At 40.6% G+C, this 22,428-nt stretch overlaps 1 protein-coding gene and 2 long non-coding RNA genes across 5 annotated transcripts in view; 2 read left to right on the top strand and 1 right to left on the bottom strand.

The window, feature by feature from the left end:
* The window catches only part of LOC113017530 (FHF complex subunit HOOK-interacting protein 1A-like), a 28,606-nt gene extending 22,030 nt beyond the window's left edge, over positions 1-6,576 (top strand). For all 3 annotated transcript variants that reach the window (XM_080298624.1, XM_080298623.1, XM_026160681.2), the window contains 4 exons: positions 1,191-2,494; positions 2,801-2,979; positions 3,064-3,184; positions 4,022-6,576. In XM_080298624.1, coding sequence (XP_080154750.1) covers positions 1,191-2,494; positions 2,801-2,979; positions 3,064-3,184; positions 4,022-4,254 — 1,837 coding nt within the window. In that variant the 3' untranslated portion in view covers positions 4,255-6,576. The remainder of the gene's footprint in view (positions 1-1,190; positions 2,495-2,800; positions 2,980-3,063; positions 3,185-4,021) is intronic.
* A 1,745-nt stretch (positions 6,577-8,321) lies between these two features.
* Positions 8,322-14,259, top strand: LOC113017505 (uncharacterized). Its single transcript, XR_003271492.2, has 4 exons — positions 8,322-8,493; positions 10,956-11,090; positions 11,561-11,608; positions 13,148-14,259. It is a non-coding gene; the product is annotated as an uncharacterized LOC113017505 (long non-coding RNA).
* A 1,993-nt stretch (positions 14,260-16,252) lies between these two features.
* LOC145425557 (uncharacterized) lies at positions 16,253-22,311 on the bottom strand. The gene is made up of 2 exons (XR_013906279.1): positions 16,455-22,311; positions 16,253-16,374 (listed from the first exon to the last, which is right to left on the bottom strand). It is a non-coding gene; the product is annotated as an uncharacterized LOC145425557 (long non-coding RNA).
* Positions 22,312-22,428: the final 117 nt, after the last annotated feature.

The following is a 22,428-nucleotide window of genomic DNA, read 5'->3' as shown; positions in this document are numbered from 1 at the left end:
GACAGAGGCGAGTTAAAGTTCATAGTTTTGCTTTTCAAACTACAATTAGATAAGCGCGAACTGAAAACCAGCAAGGCACATCTAAGGTAGGAGAACTGAGACATTTGTGGTAATAGATAAATGTTGCCACAATAATGAGTTTGGTCTTTTATCTGACAGTGAAACCAAAATCAAACAAAAAAATGCACTCCTTATCGTTGTAATCTTAGGTGCAGGAAACAGACTAATAAAAGAAACGAGAACAACAGCTTACAGCCACGCTAAGACTGAGCAACACTTTAAGTTACATGCTAATGCTTACTTGTTTATACTCTTTGTTTTGTGGGTTGGCATGCAAATATCTGATAATGGTTGGCTAATGGGAATGCCATTATTGTTTCAGATCTGAAAGTCTTAGTGTAAAAGTTTGCATAAATACATACTTTTAAGCCTCTGCGGGGGCAGACCGTGTGTGGGTGTGTGAGGACCCAGGAGCAGACTCAGGTGAGGAGACCAAAACTAACTTGAACAAAAAGTGAGCCTTTTATTACGGCTGATAATCAGGGAACAAAACAAGGCAGGAAGCACAGAGGCAAAACTAAACTGGAACCTAAACTGGGGAAAACTGAAAACTAAGAAAACTGAGACTTCACTATAAAAACTAGGAAGACAATGACAAGGTCACTGTGATGACTATGAACAGGACGTCGTGCAGGAACATGAAGGAACTATAAACTTATAGCACAGAGTCCTGAAACCTGACATGACATGAAGGGTGACACACAGACGACACGACGCTGAACACAGGAAGACAGAGGACTTAAATGCACACATGAGGTGATCAGGGGATGTGGAGACACATGAGGACACAGCTGTGACACTACTGACTTTTAAACTACCATCCTAATGTTGTTTAGGCCCAACTCGTGCCACGCTCGGGACACGCTTGTGTCCCTACCTCTACCAATCAGAATATGGGCTCAAGGTCATGGACTGCCTTGCACTGGGTTTCATCACTTTGGGCCTCCATCCATGATCAATCCAGTGAATGGATTTGACTGGGATCTTAGTATTTATAATGTTAATTTAGAGCATTGCTGTGACAGAGCCCTGTGGTTATGATTTGGGAATTTTTCGAATTTAACTAAAAGTTATACACTGAGTAATTTCAGAGAAGTTTATTGAATCTATATTTTTTTCTTTGTTGGCAGGTCTTGCCGTTTATGGTCGGCTTCTTATGATGGCATCAATCCTCCACTTCAAGAGTATCGATCTGATACACCTGGTAACAACATGGAAGATGAGGAAGAGTTCATGCAGCGAGTCAAGAGCGACTCCATCTGCTCACTGGTTATCAGTCCTCCGCCCTCTGCCCTCTCCCCTACACCATCCTCTTTAGATAACAGCCAAGCGGGCAGAGCCAGCTCCGCCCTTGAACTGGAGTGGGATGACATTTTTGCAGATGACAATCCCTTGGTTTCAGCTGTGGTAAACGTGGTGCTGGCGAATGGGGATGTATCATTGGAGGCAGACACATGCACATTTCCGCCAGCACCTCCCCCACTTCCTCCTCGACACATCCAGGAAATGCGGCGCAATGCAACCAAGCTGGTGCGCGGCTCTTATGTTGAAGAATCCGAGTTTCAGGATGACGTTCTTGTCTATGATCTCATTGCTAAAAAGGATGCAAAGGCAGCCATTTTGGATCGGATCATGCTGGCAAATCGCCAATCCCGTGGGAGCATCTCGAAAGGACAGCGAGTTTCAGCAACAGCGACAACATTAACAACGATGTTAACAACAACAGGAAGGACGGTTCTGGAAACTGTAAACAGCATTATGTCGGCGAGGAGGAGGAGCGAGGATGCAGGAAAAGAGGAAAGAAGAAGGAGTGAGGACTGTGAAAAGGAGATAGGGAGAACAAAGGAAGGAGAAGAAGAAGAAACCAAAAGGATATTTGGACACAGAGGGTCACTGGGAGATCAGCTCTTTACCAATGGCTTCAATGTAAACACTGACATCATCGACGAATGTGATGATGCAGATGATGATATATACATTACAGCTCGTGTCAGCCATACACCTGGAGCACATCAGCAACATGTACATGAAAGCATGCAGTCACCCTCAACATGTTTAGTAAAAAACACTTTAACCAATGGCCATCATGGATCTGAATCATTTGACCGTCCCATATCTCCAAGCCTGCCTGACGACAACACAAACAACAATGACTTCCTGTCCCAATACTGTGAGCTCATGCTGTCATTAGGGGTAGAACCAGACTATGAGGACATCACAGAGGATATTGACACATTCAGGAAGCGTGTCCAAGTGCTAAGGCAAAGACTTGAAGAGGAGGAGGAAGAGCTTTGCACTGACTTTGGTTTTAGCTCCTTTGGGGATGACGTTGGGGCAGAAGAAGAGGAAGAGGTGATGCGAGAGGAAGAAGAAGCGGAGAAGATCAGGAGCGACACAAAGAAAGGCGGCAGGAGACATCAAATTCCATTTACAGGTCTGTGCTTGTGTAACATTTAAAGCAGCTTCACTGATTTATTAACCTCAGTCACTATACACATTTTTACAAGACAGAATGAGAAAGTTTCTTTTGTGTCAAATATTCAGAATTTTTTCCAATTAACGCTTAACGTAATGTAGATTTGCAACATGGTAACGTGGTCAAAAATAAATGTAGCCACTGAAAATACAAAAAAGCTGTTGGTTGGATGTCAGTTGTAAGACTAAAAGACACCCCCCCCCCCCCCCCCCCCATTATTTTACACCTGATACAATGCATTTTCTCTTGACGTAAACTAACCAGGTCCATTCATCAGTGTGCTCTTGTCTCGGCTGGAGAACCTTCTCGAAAACTCTATTGCTGTAAACCTGCTTGTGACAGGCATCCTGGCCCAGTTGGCATCGTACCCACAACCTCTCCTGAGATCCTTCCTGCTCAGCACAGACACACAAAACCAGCCTAACGTTCGCACACTTTACCAGGTAGGAGTCATACATCTGACACGACTCATGCATGTCAGATTGGATTTTGTTAATAAAAATGTTATGTTCACTTTCATTCTGTAGGTGCTGGTGTCGCTGCATGCTCAGATAGAGCGCTATGTGATGGCCAGACCAGACTATCCTGCTCTAGTCACTCAGGCCTGGAGGTTCTTGTTGGCAAAAGACCAAGATGGCAAATTCAGAGGTTAATAAGTACACATATAAACAGGATACAAAACAACATATGTTAAAGTTAAAGAAACAATTTAGATAGTCTGCTTTAAATGGACAGTGTGATGGACAAGAGCAGGCAAGAGTCTCTGTCAGCTATGCTGTTTGCAGATGACATAGAATTGAATTGAATTGTATGGAGGACAGTGGAATATTGTAGATGAGTTTAAATAGTTATAGTCAACCACTCCAAGCAACAGTGGTTGTGGAAAAGAGCTGAAGAAGCTCAGATTGGGCAGAATGGGGTTTTTTTGGCAGAAAGGTAGCAGGAGGAATAGAAATGAAAGATTCAGGGCAGACAGATTCAGGAGTGAGGATATGGAGAAACAGCTCAGGTTGGACAAAGTAAGAATGACTGAATGTCTTTAAGCGGCTGAGGAGCTGTGATGGCATGACAGAGGATAAAAAAGACAAAGAGATGATCCACTGTGAAAAGTTGTGCTTAAAAAGACGTAAAAGAGTTGTTAAGTCGACAGCTCTTAATTTCACCAACTTATTCTGGCCATGCCAGCAAGCATCCTAATGTTTCGGCCTTGTGGCCTTCATCAGAGAAGCTCTGGACTAGAATACATTTGTGAAACTGAGAATTGTTCATTTATTACTCTTGGGCAGTCAACACTGGAGCCACAGATGAGTACATCTGCTTTTCTTAGCACTGATAGCGCTGGGCAAGCCTCTGACTAAGCTTGAAATACATAATTTGTAGATGTTGTCAGGCCACCTCTGAAAGTGTGAACACAGTCATTTTTGGAAAGTTACAAATAAAACGTTTTTCAGACGTCAGTTTATGATACTTGTGTGTGTCCCGCAGAGTGCCTCCAGTCTCAGGGCGGTGACATCATCCTGGATCCATCGCTTCCCAATGGCTCTGTGAAGAACGCTCTGCCTTTGCCTCCTTTCAGTGTCTTGCCCCCCTGTCCTACTATTTCCCCTCAAGCCAAGAGCCGAGTCTTCGCCATTATCCTGTACGCCGAGTTCCTGAAGGAGTTGGCTGCCTTGGCCCAGGAGCACAGCATTGCCTTGGACTGTTATTCTGAGGAGTAACGAATGCAAACCCCTGTAAAAAATCTGCCTCCCAGATTGCTGCTGATAAGATCAAGGATATGTTGTGACCACCAGCAAAAGACTGAGCTCAAGGAGAAAACATGTAGCATGAACTACTTTCCTCATTGAGGATTAATATAAGCGAATAATTTAAGTAGTATAAATATTCAGATGTTGTGTATGTTCCTGGCAGCACTTGAAAATGTTGATGCTTTCCCCATGTGAATATGACTGATATTTATAAAATGATTTTGAAGGAGATGATTTTGAAGAATCAGTACTGAGTTTTATATATTTGTGGGATGCGTGAAAATAGTTTTCTACCATATTTTCTTAAATCTTTGCATGGTTTTGTTGAGATGGAAAAAGTTAGACATGTGGTTCAAAATGCAGAGGACCTTTTTATTCCTCCTCCTCAGGAAGGACAAAGTGCTGCAGAAGCTGGTTGACAATAACTCTTACCTTACATGCACTGAAGTGACTTTGCATCAAATAGATCTAAACTTTAATTTATTTTATTGTGTTTTCATATCCAGTAAACAATTCACTAATATTCAAAATGATTCATTAAAACTGTTAATGCGAGACAATTCTTTCTTACTTTTAACACCAGCAATTTTTTTCTCTTATAAAAGGAGGCAGTAAAATTTAACCTTGCTTATATTCCCAACATTTTCTTCTTTTTTTTTAACGTGTATGGTAGTTCAAAGACATTTCTAAACCTCAAATATCCATCCAACATCTGACATAGCAGCTATGAAAAAACAGAATAAAAAATGGACAGAGCTTCAGAGTCTGAAGTTAAAGCAGACCTGTCTTAAATCAGCTCTTCGCCCCTTATTTCACTAAACACTTCCTAATGAATTTATAAGCTCATTCACTAATTTGTTGTGATAACGAGTAAAGCAGTAAGTTCCTTTTGCAAATGATTATTATTATGCTCAGAAAAGATGATTATGGATGTTAGTTTGCTTATTTACTAATGACTAGTCATTATTTAAAGAGTATGTGATGTTCCTTGGTTTTATAGTCATAGTCACATCCACACCTTTGGTTCCTGTGATTAATTATAAAACCCTGAAACATTGACTTTGAGGCTTCGCAAACTGATGGGCAAAGTCACAGTGCCTACATTTATCTTTTATACCATCTGTGGTTTGTCAGGGACAAACCCTCATCTTGAATCAGAGACACAGATGTCATAAAAGACGAGTGCAGACAATGTGGTCTGTAAAGTCCCAGCCTTGACCTGACTGTATGTACTGTCATCATCTGGGTGTTTTTCAAACTGTATGTGATAAACGAGGGGTGGATCTGACTGAGAAAGAGTCAACCTGTCAACAGGTCAATCATAAAATGCACTTCATCTTCCATTCAGTATGACCTGATGACCAGCGATTGTGACAAAGTCATCAGGGAAGTGTTCCCAAGGTTACAGAGCAAGGAAGCCTTTCCCATAGATGTATATGCAACCAGTTGTCTGAAGGAACTGCCTAGTGTGTCACCACAACAAGAAAAATGGAAGAGAAGGTTAAAGGATGGTAGAATTTTTACTTGTTTTTTTTAGTGAGGTTTTGCTAAACCTGATCATGAGTAAAAATGAAAGTTATTTCAACTACTGTATGTCAAGATTAAAGGCCTCACACAGGATGGAAATCCCAGGCAGGAAAGTGTAGCTCGTGAGAGAGATTATATCAGATTTTTTACTTCCTGATGACACTTCTCTATAGCACGATCAGTTGCACTTCATAGCATAGCGGAAAATAAAGCTGTAGTGTTAAAATGAATAGATGTTTCATCAGTACTGTCTTTATTATTCTCATTAGGGTCCTAAATATCAGTACTAATATACAAGGCACTGAGTGTTGTGAGATTAAGCACCTTATTTGTCCTTACTGTTGTTTTATTGCTGTTTGTATTTACCAGACTGGCTCATGTGCCTGACAAAGCCATTCTAAGTGTACAGTAGTTCATTTTTTGCTTATGTGTATTTTTTGAACATTTTGAACCAGATGGAGGAAATTTTAATGCTGAAATTCAAACAAAGTGAGTGACAATCCTTGAAACAGTATCTAAAGTGTCAGGTTGCTCTGATCAGTTGTGTCTTCCTGTTTATGTGTTTTTTCTGCTGTCTTCATATGCAAACGAACACACAGGTAAAGTATCAAAAGCCTTACTTCAGCTGACTAAAATATTAGTGCAATATATAATGATGCAAAGTCAGTGGATTTTGATTTCCCATGCAGATATCAGATGTTATTTTTTTCTTTTAAACCTCTGTGAATATGATTTATTGTTGTTAATATAACATTTTAAACTTCATGTTTGTCTTTAAGGTGAAATTTTTCCACGTTGTGATGCTCCTGTGCTTTTGTCTTTGCTGTGTTGTTTGTTGGAAGAAAAAGAGATTTGGTTTCCTGCTTACATAGTTTTCAGGTGGCAAACATAATCACCGATCTGACTTCAAACACCAAGAAACCATGTTTCTCTCTATTTTTAAGCAGTAATAGATGAGGTCTGTATGTAGAAAGCACAGTTTCACCCATGTGCACACTGCCTGTGAATGCATCTATCAGATTCTCCTCCAACTGAGAACTGTTATTCAAAACCTATACTAATAAGTATATTGACAAAAGAATTCCCTCATCCATCCAAATCATTGAATTCAGATCTTTCAGTTGCTTCATGGGCACAGTTGTATAGAATCAAACACCTAGGCATGCAGACCACCTCTACAAACACTTGAGAAAGAATGGGTTGCTCTCAGGAGCTCAGTGAACTTCAGTGTAGTAGTGTGATGGGATGCCATCTGTGCAACAAGACCAATTTCCTTGCTACTGAATATTCCACAGTCAACTGGAAGTTATTGGGAATGTCAGAAACACAGTCACAAAGTGCTAGGCCACATAAAGTCAGTGGGGTCAGGAGATGCTGAGGCACATAAAGCGAGCCCGGGTCTCCAACCTTCTGCAGAGTCAATTGCTGCAGAGTCCAAACGTCATGTGGTCTTCAGATTAGAATGGGTTTCTATGGACGAGCAGCTGCATCCAAGCCTTACACCTGACAACCTGATTGACCTGCACAGAGTCCTGACCTCAACACAAAAGAACAGCTGTGGGATGAATTGGAGTTGAGACTGTGAGCCAGGCCTTTATCAGTGTCTGACCTAACAAATGTGCTTCTGTAAGAATTGTGAAAAATTCCCATAAACAGAATCCTAAACGTGGGGGAAAACATTCCCAGAAGAGTTGAAGCTGTTTTCGTTGCAAAGGGTGGGCCAACATCATATTAAACCCTTTCGGATTAAGAATGAGATGTTAGTCATATGCCTGTGAAGGCACATAAGATAATACTTTTGGCAATATAGTGCACCTGACTGAAGTCTGACTCTGATTTGCATTACTGCTGGCGCAATCTGGTGAACGTTTGCTCAGATCTTATTCTTCTTGTCACCAGTGTTCCATCATCTGCTTTGAAATAAATTATTACCAAGATGATACAACTTGACACAGAAAAGATTTTTGTTTTACGTCTTGGTCATTTCTTCTTGTGGCATAGATAATGTTTGCATTTTAGCTTTTGCAATCAGTGATAAAGTCTGGTGCCTAACCCAAAGGAGAGATTTTGCACTTACATTGTGCAGCAAGTTTTTGCTGTATTATCACATTATCAGGTCCTGCACATTTATAATCTGGTAACACTTAAGTCGTGTACATATAGGCATGTATATATTTAAACTAATTAGTCAACATGTAGCAGTGTTAAAAGGTGAGACCAATCAGGGAATCGGAGGAAGACAGACACAGGAAGTTAAACATTACACATGAGAAAAGCTAACCTTCAAAGTAAGATCTGTTGAAAATAAGTCATGGAAAAGTCAGAGAACCACTAGAGTAAAAAGCATCCTCTGGATAAACATTTCAAATCTGTACAAAAGACCTGTAACAAAAGCTGCAATTATCGACCTCATGGTGGCCCTGATGTCAAAGTCAAAGCTTTACATAAGTCTGCAAGCAATAACAAGTCAGCTGATGTAGTTCACTGTGGTTTAGCTAGTTCCTGTTTTTGTATATACAAGACTTACTGAATGAAGAGTTCAAGCAGACATCAAGGTGACAGCTGTCAGTCACGAGGAGAAGATTGGTTTGAAATTTTCACATCAAATTTGTCAGAGAAGAACAACAAAGCATTAACGGATGATGCCAACGATGACACTTTGCCTGCTGTTGTGGGTTCTTGGTGAGTGAGTTAAAACTGTGCGTGTGGTTTATTGTTTTGCTTTTAAATGGCATCATGGTAGGGTGTGTCTCAGCCATGATTTGTATTGATGGGGTTTCAAAGGCAGGATCTGGGGAGATGTTGATCGTTGAAAGTACCTTTGACCGTCGGGAACATGTAGGTTATATTTAATCTTTGCGACTTCTAAAGTTCAACATTTGAGCGTGAGCAGATCTTTTTTTGTGTATTAGTGTGTAGTTTCAGATCTGCACAAGTTCTATCTCGGTTTACCTGAAAGAACCACCTTAAAATGCTTTAAAAAGTGTTCTTTTTGGCTCATTTGCCAATACTTTTCAAACAGCTCAGACAAAAGAAACACTTATAATAACTGTTGTTAATTATTGGTGAATTAACATTTATTTAACCTTTCATGTGGTTTACTAGTAAGAAAAACTACAATTCTAACTATTAATGCTTAATTAATATATGCAGTATTTTAGACATATTGTAGCTGTAAAGAGACCATTTCAAATAAGGTACATGTTTTATACGCATAAAAAAGAAAGTAAAGGCTCTTTCTCGAGATTTTACATATCAGGGCATAATAAAAATCACGTGGTCCTCGGCAAGTCATAACATTTTTGAGACACATCCTCAAATGAACAGTACGTGACATTACACTATGTCACTATTTATACAACAAAACCTAAACCAAAATACAGAGTGTGAGAAACAAGCTCACTGAAAGCTAGGAGCTGTATATAGGCGATAAATAAAAACTGAAAGTAATCATTTGTTATTCTCATAAACATTTTTATTCACAACAGAACATAGAAAATAGATCAAATATTTAAACTAAGAAAATGTAGCATCTTAGGAAAATATACTGGCTTATTTAGAATTTGATGGCAGCAACATGTCTCAAAAAAGTTGCAAAAACATGCAACAAACTAATAGAAAAGTAAGTGTTACTGGTCAATGAACTGGTTCTTATACAGTGCTTTCCTACTCTATCCCAATGCTAGTCATCCTAGTCATCCTAGAACACTAGCTCCGAGGCGAGACCGCGAGAGAAACATACAAGAGACATTTCTCAGACTCTATAGGCCACTGCACACTATTGGTGGAGTAATGATTTGGTCTCATTTCACAGCCAAAGATAAAGTTTAGCTGAAACTGGGTCATGCAGGAGGAATCTGGTCCCAATCAGATCAGCAAATCTGCAACATGATGGCTGAAAAAGAAAAGACTCAAGTTCATTTAACACAATTTAAATGCTCTGGAGGGATCTAAACAGAGTCGTGCAGAATTGAATACCCACAAACCTCAATGAACTAAAACAACATGAGTGTTTTAGTTCGTGAGCCAAACATCCTCAACAGCAATGTGAGAGACTAATAAAGTTACACCGAAAATAAGTACTTCAAGTTATGGCTGTTAAATGTGTCTCTACAAGCTAATGAACTGTGAATATTTGTTTTTCACTGCTTCTTCATTTCGTTTAGCGTTTGTTGCTGTAAATGATGAATTTTCTTTCAGCAAAACTAAATGAAGTTTTCATTAATGACCTGTGATCCTTTCCTTAGCGCCAGACTGTCAGACACCGGTGTTTAATGAAACACAAAGCACCCTGTACCACCAGCCCTGGGAGATGGGACGTATTTTAACCCAACCTGCAATATTTTCAAAACCTGAATCAAGTAAATGAGAAGGAAATAAATAGTAACTGGAACTTTAGAGTTCACCCCTTCATGCTACCCAGACAGGGGGAGTTTCTGCTGACTTTCATAAAAGGTTGACATGAAGATAGAAAACACTGATATGCAGCCCTGTGACCTCATACAGATGCATTACTATTATGTAGTATCATGTATATGTTATTGGGTCATTATCATTGATTCATTCATTTGTCTATCGCTTTATTGTTTCGGCTGGATGTTATTTTAAATACGTTATAATGTGTGCTAGCTTTATATCTTTAGCATACACTGTAATATATCAGCACATGCCCAGGAGACACGGTCAGTTGGCTGTACCAACTCCTGTGGCTCCTTTCAGTGTGGAGGAGTAGAAGCTTTACTCTGCACCCCTTTCAAATGACCAAGATCTTCTCTCTGTTGTTGTGCTGAGCCCAGGATTCATCAGAGGAAACTTGTATCCATGATGTCATTTCAGTCATAACCTACAGCTTTGATCATAAGTAAGGAAAGGAATGTAGAATGACCTGAAAATCATCAACCTCAGTTTTCACACATAGCTCTCTCTTCACCGCAGCAAACTGGTATAGAGTTGCACTGGTCCACCAGTCAGTTTTCTGTTCCACTCTGTGGTCATTCATGAACAAGACTCTGAAATACTTAAACTCCTCGGCTTGGGGCAGCAGCTATTTTTTTTTAAAATGTTCATTCAATTGTTTAAATGCTATATATATTTGGGGCTACAACTTTACTTGATCTGCTATTTTTGTTTGTCTATCCCTGAAGGTACTGGAGTTATTTTATCAGAGGGAGATGATCCACCTTTTGATGATGAAGATTATAGTTATTTTTTTACTTCTGGCGAAATAAATTCAACCTTAATAATAAATGACACTGAACTGCTGGCCTCTCTACTGTCAGGTAATATCTGTCTCCTCTGCTCTATGTCTGTAGTTCTAATTTGTAAATATCTTTACAGGATGCTGACTCCAAACATACTGTACTTCTGACATAGTGAAATAGACTGCTTAACAAATTTATTAGACCATAAGTTTATGAACAGTATTTGTAATTACCAAAATAGTTGCATCTGTTTCTGCAGTGGTTAATCCATCACTTTGTGGATGCTCTTTAATCAAAATGATATTTTGATGGCAAAATCAAATCAGGTCCATAAATATTTGGACAGAGACAACTGTTTTTGTAATTCTGGTTCTGTACATTACCACACTAAATTTTAATGAAACAGCTCAGCTATAAATATAAATATCCATCCATACATGCTTATCCTTGTCATGGTCTCGGGGGGCTGGAGTCTATTATTACTATTTTTATTGAATGTTTAATGAGTAAATGTAACAGCTTAACCTTAGTTGTTATTTCATTTTCAGATTTTGGCAGTGGTGAAATTCCAGAAAAAGACACGACAGGCTCCTCAGGTAATGTTAGCCTGCTCTGGCCTGTGTTAACAATTCTTGGTTGTTTAAGTCAGAAGCGGATGTTTTGAATGGGATTGGGGTTCAGTTTGAAGGCTAACTAACCATGGTGTACTTATTAATTATAAGTAAGGGGTGGGATGTAGATTGCCCTGGAAATGATCAAGTTCACTTTCCATGCTTATTTCTCTCTTCACCATGACAAACTGGCAAAGTGTTGCACCAGTCTGTCAGTCAATCTCTGGCTCCACTTTCTGGTCATTCATGAACAAGACTCCAAAATTCTTCAACTCTCCCCCTTGGAGAACCAACTAATTTTTAACCTAGAGTGAGCACTTGACCCTTTTCTGAGAAGCATGCTCTCAGACTTGGAGACTCCTATCTGGATATTGATTTATATTTGTGTTAGACACCAAAGACCTGGTTCCCCAAGTGCATCTACTGATTTTTGAGTGTCGCAGGACACAAGGGTGAACTAAAAGAGGCAACTTTAGTGCGCTGTAGTAAAACATACTAGAAACGAAAAGTAGAAAACTAGAAACTAACAGCGAGGAACTAAGACACTGCGAAACTAAACCGGGAAGCTAGAAAACATAACTGTGAACAGAGGACTATAACGTTACCAGAATCATAGAAGAAAAAACACATCACAGTGAGGACACACCACAACACAGAGCACGGCAAACACAGGCCTTAAATACTCACTGGAGTAATCAGGGAATGGGAGACAGGAGAAAAACACAGCTGGGAGAAATTATGCCTAACGAGACAAGGGAAGCAAAAATAGAAACACTGACATGAGAAACGGACTTTCAAAGTAAAACAGGAAACACGACAAGCACAGAGTGAAACTGAACAACGTAAACACGGAGCACAGAGACAGGAGTGACAACAGACATGACCGGGGAACGAGATAAATTATAATAATACATAATCAGGGAATATAACTTAAACAGATACAAAACACTGGGTCACTGACGTCCATCTTCAAGGAAACGAAGTCCAGATACTTTTCTTTCCAAGCTCCTTAGACTACGATGACCTGAATGATTGAGAACATTCACAGACAATAGGCACTAAACTACTCTTCTACCAGCCTGCATGGTTTTAACCTGGAATTGTCCATAGACATTCTTGTCATGGATCATGCCAAATTTGTGCTTTTCACCTCAGTTTTAAAAATTTGGGGGAAATCAGGAGTTGTGAGATAACTAGGAAGGACTCACCTTGTAACCTTCCTAGAAAGGTGATGATATCTGATGCACTTAAAAGCAAATTTCTATCACAGGCACATAAGGTTCTCACGTACCTACGTACCTAAGGTAGAATTGCACTTCCAATTTTCCTTAATTTCCAGTGTCAACGAAAGCTGCTTCACAAATTTTGGCTTACTGTCAGCTATTAGGTGATTCTCTGGTCTTTTGCATAACCTCTGAGTTTCTTCCCCCTTCTGAAAGCTTCGAGCTAGCTCAGAATTAGGCTGTTTTTTCTGCTAATGAGGAAATGTTGTTTTGCATGATTGCTTTCTATCTCTCTTCGCAGCTCCCAGAAACCATGGACTGAAAACAACTGGTGCTGAAAATGCTGACCTCTGTTCCCTTGGCCTGAGCTATGTTCTTTTAGCTTTGTGTATGCTAGTATAAAAAAAGTTTGTTTGTTTTTTCTTTTGAAAAGTGTGAGCTGCTTGTAAATACACAGGAAACCTGTTCACCCCCCACCCGCAAGTTTTATCATCCTGCTCTTACTGAGTAGATTAGTGGTTTGATTGTTAAAGTGATTACTTCTGTGTTTCTCGGCAATGAGCTTCTGGTATTCAACATCTGCAACCACAAATCCACTAAGAGCGAGGTGTTCTATTTTTTTTTCAGATGAATAAGCCATTAGAAATAAAACAATCTTTATTTTTCACCAATTCTAACCAAGAAAACTTCAAATTAGCACATAAGCTGCAAACACCTGACATATAAACCATGAAAACTGTGCCTTCTTTATTGGTGCAGTCACCTTTTCCAGGTATGCAAATTTCAGGGTTGAATCCCCCAGTTGCCATGATTGTAATTACTCATGCATGCATGTGGTATATTTTAAATAACTCACTGACATTTGCGTGTGTGCAATCATCTTGTACTGGCAAGGGTTTGAAACTCAAGTTAGTTTCAAAGTGCAGGTGAGCTGCTGTAGAAGCAACAACATTTACCCGTTGTTAGGTGTACATGAAAACAAATGAGAGAAGAAGATGTGTGACTTGTAAAGCCCTTTTAAACTTGTAGTAAGTAGTAAGTCTAGATTTAAATACATACAGGGTTTAAAATGACTTTAAAGTTCAAATGTCCTCAAGACTGCCCTGCACAGAGTCCTGACCTCAACCCAACACTTCTGGGATGAACTGAAGCGGAGACTGTGAGCCAAGTCTTCATATCCAACATCAGTGTCTGACCTCACAGACGCACTTCTGGAAGAATGGTGAAAAATTCTCATAAACTAAGTTGAAAATGTTTGGGCCAACATCATATGAAACCCTGTCACTCCAGTTCACATGCATGTGATGGCAGAGAAGTAAATACTTTTGGTTATATAGTGTATGTAGATCTGACCACTGTGCTGTTAATACTCATGGGAAATAAAAGATCAGCTCAAAGAACAAACAGTATAAATTCACTTTGTTCACTTTGTGTCAGGGCTGGCTCTGGCCCAGCGCTTTCAGTTGGTTTTGATCTCTTGTTATATTTTGAAGATAATGTGGAGTTTGTGATTATTAATTGGCCGTGAATTTTAGTTTAGTCTGTTTCACCCAGGCCTTCTGTGCTATTTGTTATGTATTTCTTGTTTGCGTGTTTCATGTTGTCAAGCCTGTGTCGTCATATCTACGTCGCTCCATGTTTCCTGTTTTATTTTGAAAGTCTTGTGTTTCTTTCTTTAATGTGTTTAGTTTTACTCTTCTCCTGTGATGTTGTTATGTTCATTTGAGTCAGCTGTTTCCCCGTGTGTTTCCACTTCCCCTGTGTGTATTTAAGTCCTCCTTCTTCCTTTGTTCTGTGTCAGGTCGTCTGCCCTCCGTGTCACTTCAGGTTTCCAAGATTTTCATGATTTTGTTCAGGGCATGTTCATGTGTCTAGTTCATGTTTGTATTTCACAGTTTCTTTCATGCCTACACAAAATCATGTTCATAGTCGTCATAGTCATTTCTAGTGTTTCCAGTTTAGGTTTTAGTTTAGCCTTGCCACTGTTCATGTTGTTTTGTTTTTCCCTGTCGGCTCGTAGCCGAAAAATAGCTTTACTTTGTTGTGTGGGTCAAGTTTGCTAGCGAGAGACAGAGAGAGGCGTTGAAAGACTGCTCCAACGGAACTTATTGTTTCGGAGGAAAACACGAACACGGTGTACAGTCGAGTCTTAGCTTACTTACAACTGGGCTCGTCAGGCACTCTTCTTGGCTGCAGTGGTTATTATTATATTTACATGCTTCCAGCTCCCGTTTTCGCTCGATGACAACTCGTACCTTTCCACTCCCCTTTTTCTCCCTCCTCGCGCTCACAGACACATAACAGGTATGGCAGTCCATTCTCCCTGCAGCACTGAAATGTGACTACACTGCCCATGATGCTACATTCTTTAGGGCTATGTCTGTAACACTCTACCTTTTAGCTTAGCACAACAACAACAACAACAAAAGGCGCTCTCTCACCCAGGAAACACACAGTCGCAAAGAGAGCGCGCGTCACCATGTAACCATGGCAACCGTAACGCTGCCGCCTGGAACAACAACAATATGAAACAGGAAAGTACCGCCGTGTAATCCATTTATTTCAACAAAGTAACTGTATTCTGAATACCACCTTTTTAAACGGTAACTGTAACGGAATACAGTTACTCATATTTTGTATTTTAAATACGTAACGGCGGTACATGTATTCCGTTACTCCCCAACACTGATTATGTACTGAAAACACAAAGCTGTTGTGTGTCAGCAACATGACTCCAAGCTTCTAACTCTAAGCACAATTCCACTGATCCAAACACCGCTTTAGCAGCAAATCAGCATAAAGGTCATCATATAGCACTCGTCTTTAAAGTACAACACAGTGGTTTCATTAGGTCTCAGTCATATTGCACCTGTTCAAACTTGGAAGAACAACTCAGTCACGTGTCAAAATATTAAAGAGACCTCAAGTGACTTTTGCAGGTGTTAGATAAAAAAATAACAGAGCAGGAAGAGGAAGAGTAGGGTAGAAGTAGGGTATGGGTAAGAGCAGACCTACAATATTTCCCTGTTCAGCTGAACACTTTGAATTGCCCCAACAAATGTTTTTTTAGTACCTTTTTACAAATCTGGCTTTCTTAGTGTTTCTAATTGCGCTTAATTCAATTCAATTCAGTTTTATTTATATAGCGCCAAATCACAACAACAGTTGCCTCAAGGCGCTTTATATTGCACAGTAGATTATATGACCCCCTAAGCACTTAAATTAAATTGGTGGGTTTTGCCACATACTGTATAAAAGAGGTAACATCTACACATTGAGTTGGGAGTTCCCAGCAGTCCTGCTTAAGTATTAGTTCAGTTCATTAATTTTAGTTTTTGTCATGAACCGAAGTTCCGAGCGCAGGCAGGACCCAGTAGCAGAACACACACACTAGGGTAGGAGCGAATAAAGAAAGTAATTTTTATTGCAACTAAAGGTGTCCCGTGAGGGTAGCCTGAAAAACAACGTATGGAACCAGAAGAAACCGAGGGACCGCGCAGGGAACGCCGAGAGCGGGGCTGTGAGAGGCTGTAAAACAAAAAGAGAGACAGATTACTGGGGTGCGGAAAAAAGGCAGCATACGAGGGAAGGTGGAGTGTGCGTCTCACGGTGATAGCCGGGCCGAGTGAACCAGAGGGGGGTGGAGCTCCAAAAGGGGTCGAGACGGCGAAGCTGATGGTGAACCAAATCTCAGGCGGACAGGTGGACAGGTGGCTCGTAAACAAAAACACGCCGAGTTGTGATCTGGGTACACAGGGAAAAAACAGTGTTAGGTCCGATGGAGAGTTTGTCATAAGAGTTCTTTTCCCGCAGGCGTACGTTACCGCTGAGAGGCGACTACGGACTGGCGTGGAGCAGCAGGTAGGGCAGGATTAAATAGTCCACCTGATGATCGCCTGGGATGGGATGCAGGTGTGGGGTTAGCAGCCACGCTCGTGGGCGTGGACATCCCAGCAGCACCCCGGACGCCGGGCCGCGGACCATGACAGTTTTGGGGAGAATCCTGAGTCAGATGGTGGCTGTCACATGATGTTCTTCCCCTTTTTTTTTCAACTGTGGGTCCTCTCTCTTATTTTGTCAAGTACATTACGTTTCTTGAACTATAGTTGTGTTCCCTTAACGCATGGTGTTTAGAGATTTGGAGACTCAGCTAACAGAACTATGAGAACTGTGCATGCTGGATGTTGTATGTTTGGTGCTTGCAAATAAGCCAAACACATGGCAGCAGCTCAGTGTAGACATGGTCAAAGAAACCTGCTGAAGTTCAAACTGAGCATCACAATGGACAAGAGGGCTGATTTAAGATGGACTGTCTGAGTATTGCTAATCTGCTGGGATTTTTTCACACATCCTTTTCTAGGGTTACAGAGAATGATCTAAAAAAGAGAAAATATCCAGTGAGCAGTGGTTCCTTTCAGAGGAGAATGTCCAGAATGTTTCACGCTGATTAGAAGGCAGCAGTAACTCAAATAACCACTCATTACAACCAAGATATGCAGGAGAGCATCTCTGAATGCACAACACGTTGAACCTTGAACTAGGTGGGTTTTAGCTGGGGCTTGTGACCAAACCGGATGCCACTCCTACCAGCTAATAACAGGAAATTAAAGCAAGCGTTTCTACAAGATAGAAAAATGTTGCCTGGTCTGATGAGACTCAATTTATACTGCAACATTTAGATGACAGGGTCAGAATTTGGCCTAAAATGAATGAAAGCTATGCATGTCACACAGTGTCACAGGGATCTCAATCCAATAGAGGACCTTTGGGATGTGGTGGACCATGAGATTTTCATCATGGATATGTGTAACTGTGTGATGCCATCAAGTCAATATGAACCAACATCTCTCAGCACGGATTCCAGGACGCTATTAGTGCCATGAAAAATTAAAGGGGGTTAAAGCAGTTACAGTATAGCAAGGTGTGCTTAATAAATTGGAATGTGAGTGTAGGTGGTTCAGGTTTAGTATAATAAATCCATATTTCTACATAGTTTCAATTTTCATAGTATTTGGTACGATTACATTTGATTCAGTTTTATGTATACATCTCCAGTTCACTACAACAGTTGACTAAAGTGAGTTTATACTGGAGGATAAAGACAACAGGCACTTGGTGACTGTGGAGAGGAAAAACTCCATTTTAACAGGAAGAAATCAGCAGTATCAGGCTCAGGGAGGGGCAGCCACCTGCTGCAACTGGTTGAGGAAAATATTTGAAAGGGACAAAGTCTATGTCCCAGTCAGTTACATTATGAGGTAAGTGTTTATCACCCCAGGTAAAGTTAGTAAATTTAAGCTTGGGCTTCCAAAGGACTTGAAAGAATTCATCCAAGAATTTCCATTAGATGAACAGAAGAGGAACAGAAGATACTGAATCTGGTTGTTGACTGTTAGTCTCAGTAATAACTCACAAAGAATGAAAATCAATACTGATAAAATGCAAACAAGACTTTCAAGTTAGCTCTCAGAACTGTGCTTTTCTAGTTCGTACAGTCACCACAGGTATGTAAAGGTCCAGGGTTTGAATCCCACAGTTTCCACCAGAATAATGATTCATGCGTGTGATATTTTACAAAGTGCTCGTTGACATTTGCGTGCCATCTGCTCGGACTGGCAAAGGTCAAAAGCTGAGTTGGTCCTTAGAGTATGCAAACTGAAACCTCTTGGTTTCAAGGTGTACTGGAGCTGCTGTAGAAACAACAGGTTCTGACTGTGGCCATCTAGCCACAAATAGGCCATGTGTGTCATTTTCACAACTAGTGAAGAAAGAGTTAAAATGTAGTCATGGTGAGATTCAGTTAGTTACTTTGTCGGGTTTTCTTCATACAAAGCAACAAAAAAAAATGTTTGCTTTATATTCTTTCTACATCTCATCAGCTGTATATGTCTCATAATATTGATTTATTTTTATAACTACTCATTGTTATGTACACCTCTGTCTCCTGAAATATTTACCATCCAGTTACTGAGCTGACTATCGTTCTTTTTAACCTGCTCTCTCCTCGCTGACTCACGCCTTGTGCTGATTGGTTGCAGGAAATCATGTTCATGCTGGTTGGCTCACCTCCATCAGCTCCTGCATTAGTCCTCACTTGGTCTTTGCTGTCTTGTTTATCACTTTTGAGGTGAGCTCGGACTTACCAGTAGTACTATTTTCATTGATGGTTGTCAGTAATATTAGTTGGGGTCAGTGATGGGAATAACAAACAAATCGTGGCAGGATCAGCCTGATGTTATTTGTATCCCGCTGTAACTTTACTGTATAAAGAGCTAACATCTCCAAAATGTCAGGAGTAGTTAGTCATTACAACAAGTGTTTGTGAACTAAAAATCAAGAATGTGGGATACTGTTTGTCTGTGATTTGAAGAGCCCAGTGCTGCTCCCGACGAAGGGAAACCAATTCTGCAGGGGAGACCTACCTTGGCACTTGTGCAGGTGAAGCCAAAGGGAAGATATGCTTCACCATATTTTCTAGTCTTTGGCTTAGAATGAAGTTGGTTTGGAAACATATTCAGCTATGCTTCATCTCCTGCTTTGCGTTTGTGTTGGAGCCCCGTCAAAAAACCTGTCCATTATGCTAGCAGTGTCCAAGCACTGTTTTTGGTTTTTTTTCCTTTTCATACCGCGGCCCCCTCCTGCAATGGTTCTGCGCGCCCTCTAGGGGGCGGGCCCCACACTTTGGGAAGGTCTAGTCTAGCACAACACCTGGAGCTAAGGGGGCAAAACAATCGCATGAGTGTTGCTGTATGACTGACAAAGAATAAAGTAGTTGTGGTAAGCCAATCACATGACCACTTAAAGACAAAGCAAGGTGACATATCCCATTTTTTAAATTGTGTTGATAGGCCACGTAAAACCAGTCATGATAAACAATATATACACTGTGTTTTTTCCTCAATAGTTTCGTCACGTTTACTGTCTAAGGACAGTGCTAGCAAGCACTCTGTGCTTATGAGCAAAAAAAACAACAAAAAAAAAAGACTGGGGAAGTCTTAGGAGTGATGGCGAGAGAGAGAGAGAGAGAGAGGAGTGGCACAAATAATTTGTGTGGCATCTTATTGAATGAAGAACAGCTGATTGTTCTGTAAATAGTTTGAAATGGTTATTTAAAAAATCAAGGTAAAAAGTAAATGGGGGGTAGGTGGGAATAGATGGGAAGAACAGCACCAGCAACAGCAATTGGTAACCAACATTAACTCATGAACGCATTAACACCACATGAGGCCTTGACTTCAAACTCTCTGTTGTGATGTTTTGATCTATTGCCCCAGAATGAAAAACTGCCATGGAAGGAGAGCGGGGAGTTTTGGGGGTTTTAGTGAATGAACTGAAGCTTCTTTCCTCTGACAGGGGCAACATCAATGTTAGAAGTCAAAAATTAAATAAATTAAATAAAAAACAAGTCACTTCTTTAATAAATATCTTATTATTTTTGTCAATTGTGTATAAAAAGGCGGCTGGGCAGTGTTTCAGGCTAAGGATATTACTTCCTTATATCAATGACACAGTATTGTTGTTAAGAATATTTTTAAGATTTCAAATGTTGCTGAAAATGAAAGCGAGCTGACATGATGTACCGTTTTTAATCTTTCAGTTTCCTCCTCAAATACCATGTCATGACTGCATCTGTTTCCTGGGGGCAGTTGTGGCTCAGGAAGAGGTTTAGTGGGTCGTTTATCAAATTATATGGCATGCATGGTAACATATCCTTGCAGTGCGTGTGTGTTAAGACAAGGTGTTTTGGTTTAGAAGTCACTAAATGGGCATAATTGGGTGAATGTACTGAAAGCACTTTGAGTGTGCAGTTAGTTAGAGAGGAAAAGCAGCAGTCCATTTACAATATGATTACATTATACTGTGAGACACTGTGTCTGTACATTTCTTTTTTGTTTTCTTTTTTTTTTGCCTGTTTTGTTCGGTACTTTAGCAATCAGAATTATTGTCTGCCAAAAAAGATGCCCAGCAGATTTGTTTTTCCAAGTGGGTCATTATGGCTTTACATTGGTATATTGGTCCATTTGATTGATCTTTATTATTGTTTTTATTATTATTATTAATAATAATTTATTTATTTATTTATTTTAAGTTATTAGAGACTGGACAGACATGAATGGGGGATAGGAAAGGAAAAGAAAGAAAAATAGGGGGGAAGAGGGTCAGTGAGAGAAGACACTAAAAAATAATCCTCCGGATCACCTGTTGGAACAAAAAAGAAAACAAGCAAAAAGAGAACAACACAGCAGGGAGACCACAGCAACAACCAAGGTAAGTAGAGTAACAGTAAATAATAATTATTGAATGTTACTGAACAGCACACAAGACCGACGGTACACAGTATGCTTTGAGGCAGCAGCCAAGGAAGATATAGTGTTTTTCTGTGAGCACCCGTGTATACACCTGCTGTCACAACCTCAAAAGGTTTCTCCATGCAACTATCTGCTAGAGGGTGTGGGGAGTCATAGCCCTGCCCCCCAGGGCATGAAGCAGGTATGGTGGAGATCCAGGCCCCAGACATCCAGAGGCCCCCTAGAGTGCGAGAGTCCAAGCAGAGATACGTGGGGGGTGGCCCTGCCGAGGGTGCCCCGACCCCCGGAAGGGGCCCGACCAAGCCACGGGCGCCAGGATCCACCAAGACATCGATGGACGAGGGCATCAGCCACCGCCAGGGAGTGTGGTGAGGGGATATATAGGCCCTCACACCGGGGGGGTGGGGGGCTGAGATGTTCCCAGAGAGGTGGAGTCCAAGACCCGACCTGACATGTTTAAACCATGTTTAACACAGCGGCTCAAATTTCATCTGAAATTACTGATCTTGATCTTGCTCTGTCTCTTATATTGTTGCCATCCTTTATCAGTGTCATCTTTGCAACATCAGTGATGTCTGTGCTGTAGTTTTGTGTAACTTCTCCCTCGTGTGGTTAACATTAGACATCACATGAGAATCACTGTGCGAAATCTGACAAGACACGCAAGTTGAAAACTATTGTAAGCCACAAAAAGCTTGAGACATTCAATAATCTGGATCAAAACATTGAGACTGTGGTTAAAAAAATGGGACAAAAGCTGCAAATTTAAAGCATCTAATGCACCAAAAGCTGGATTTCAAACACTTTAGGCAATCGTTTCCCTTTCTGGAGTTTGTGTAAGCATTTTTTTAAATGCTATATGGTGTGTCGTGGCTTTAAACCAGTGAAAATTAACACTAAAGAGGTCCTGCCGATGTGTTTCTGAGGTGAGAGGCCAAAACTGAGCTAGCATCCTGTGCCTGTGGTCGATGACTCAGTTCCTGAGAGCGAGGGAAACATGAGAGGGTGGAGATACATGCAGATCATATAGAGAATATGAGAGCGAGAACAGTGGGTTGAGATGTTGAGAAATAAGGGGGGAGGGGGGGGGGGTAGACTGCAGCAGGTGGAGAAAAAGAGAAGTAGACACAAAAACAGTGAAGAAGAACAGCATGTAAGCATGCATCTGATATGATGCTCTCCTTTTTTCAGTGTTTTCACCTGATTATTATTATTACAGAGATTATAATCCCAACCTGCAACTCAAGGACCAGCGACTAACCCAAAACTGATG

The sequence above is a fragment of the Astatotilapia calliptera genome, chromosome 3, assembly GCF_964374335.1.
Source record: "Astatotilapia calliptera chromosome 3, fAstCal68.1, whole genome shotgun sequence".
NCBI lineage: Eukaryota > Metazoa > Chordata > Actinopteri > Cichliformes > Cichlidae > Astatotilapia > Astatotilapia calliptera.
This window is presented reverse-complemented; position numbering and strand designations above follow the sequence as displayed.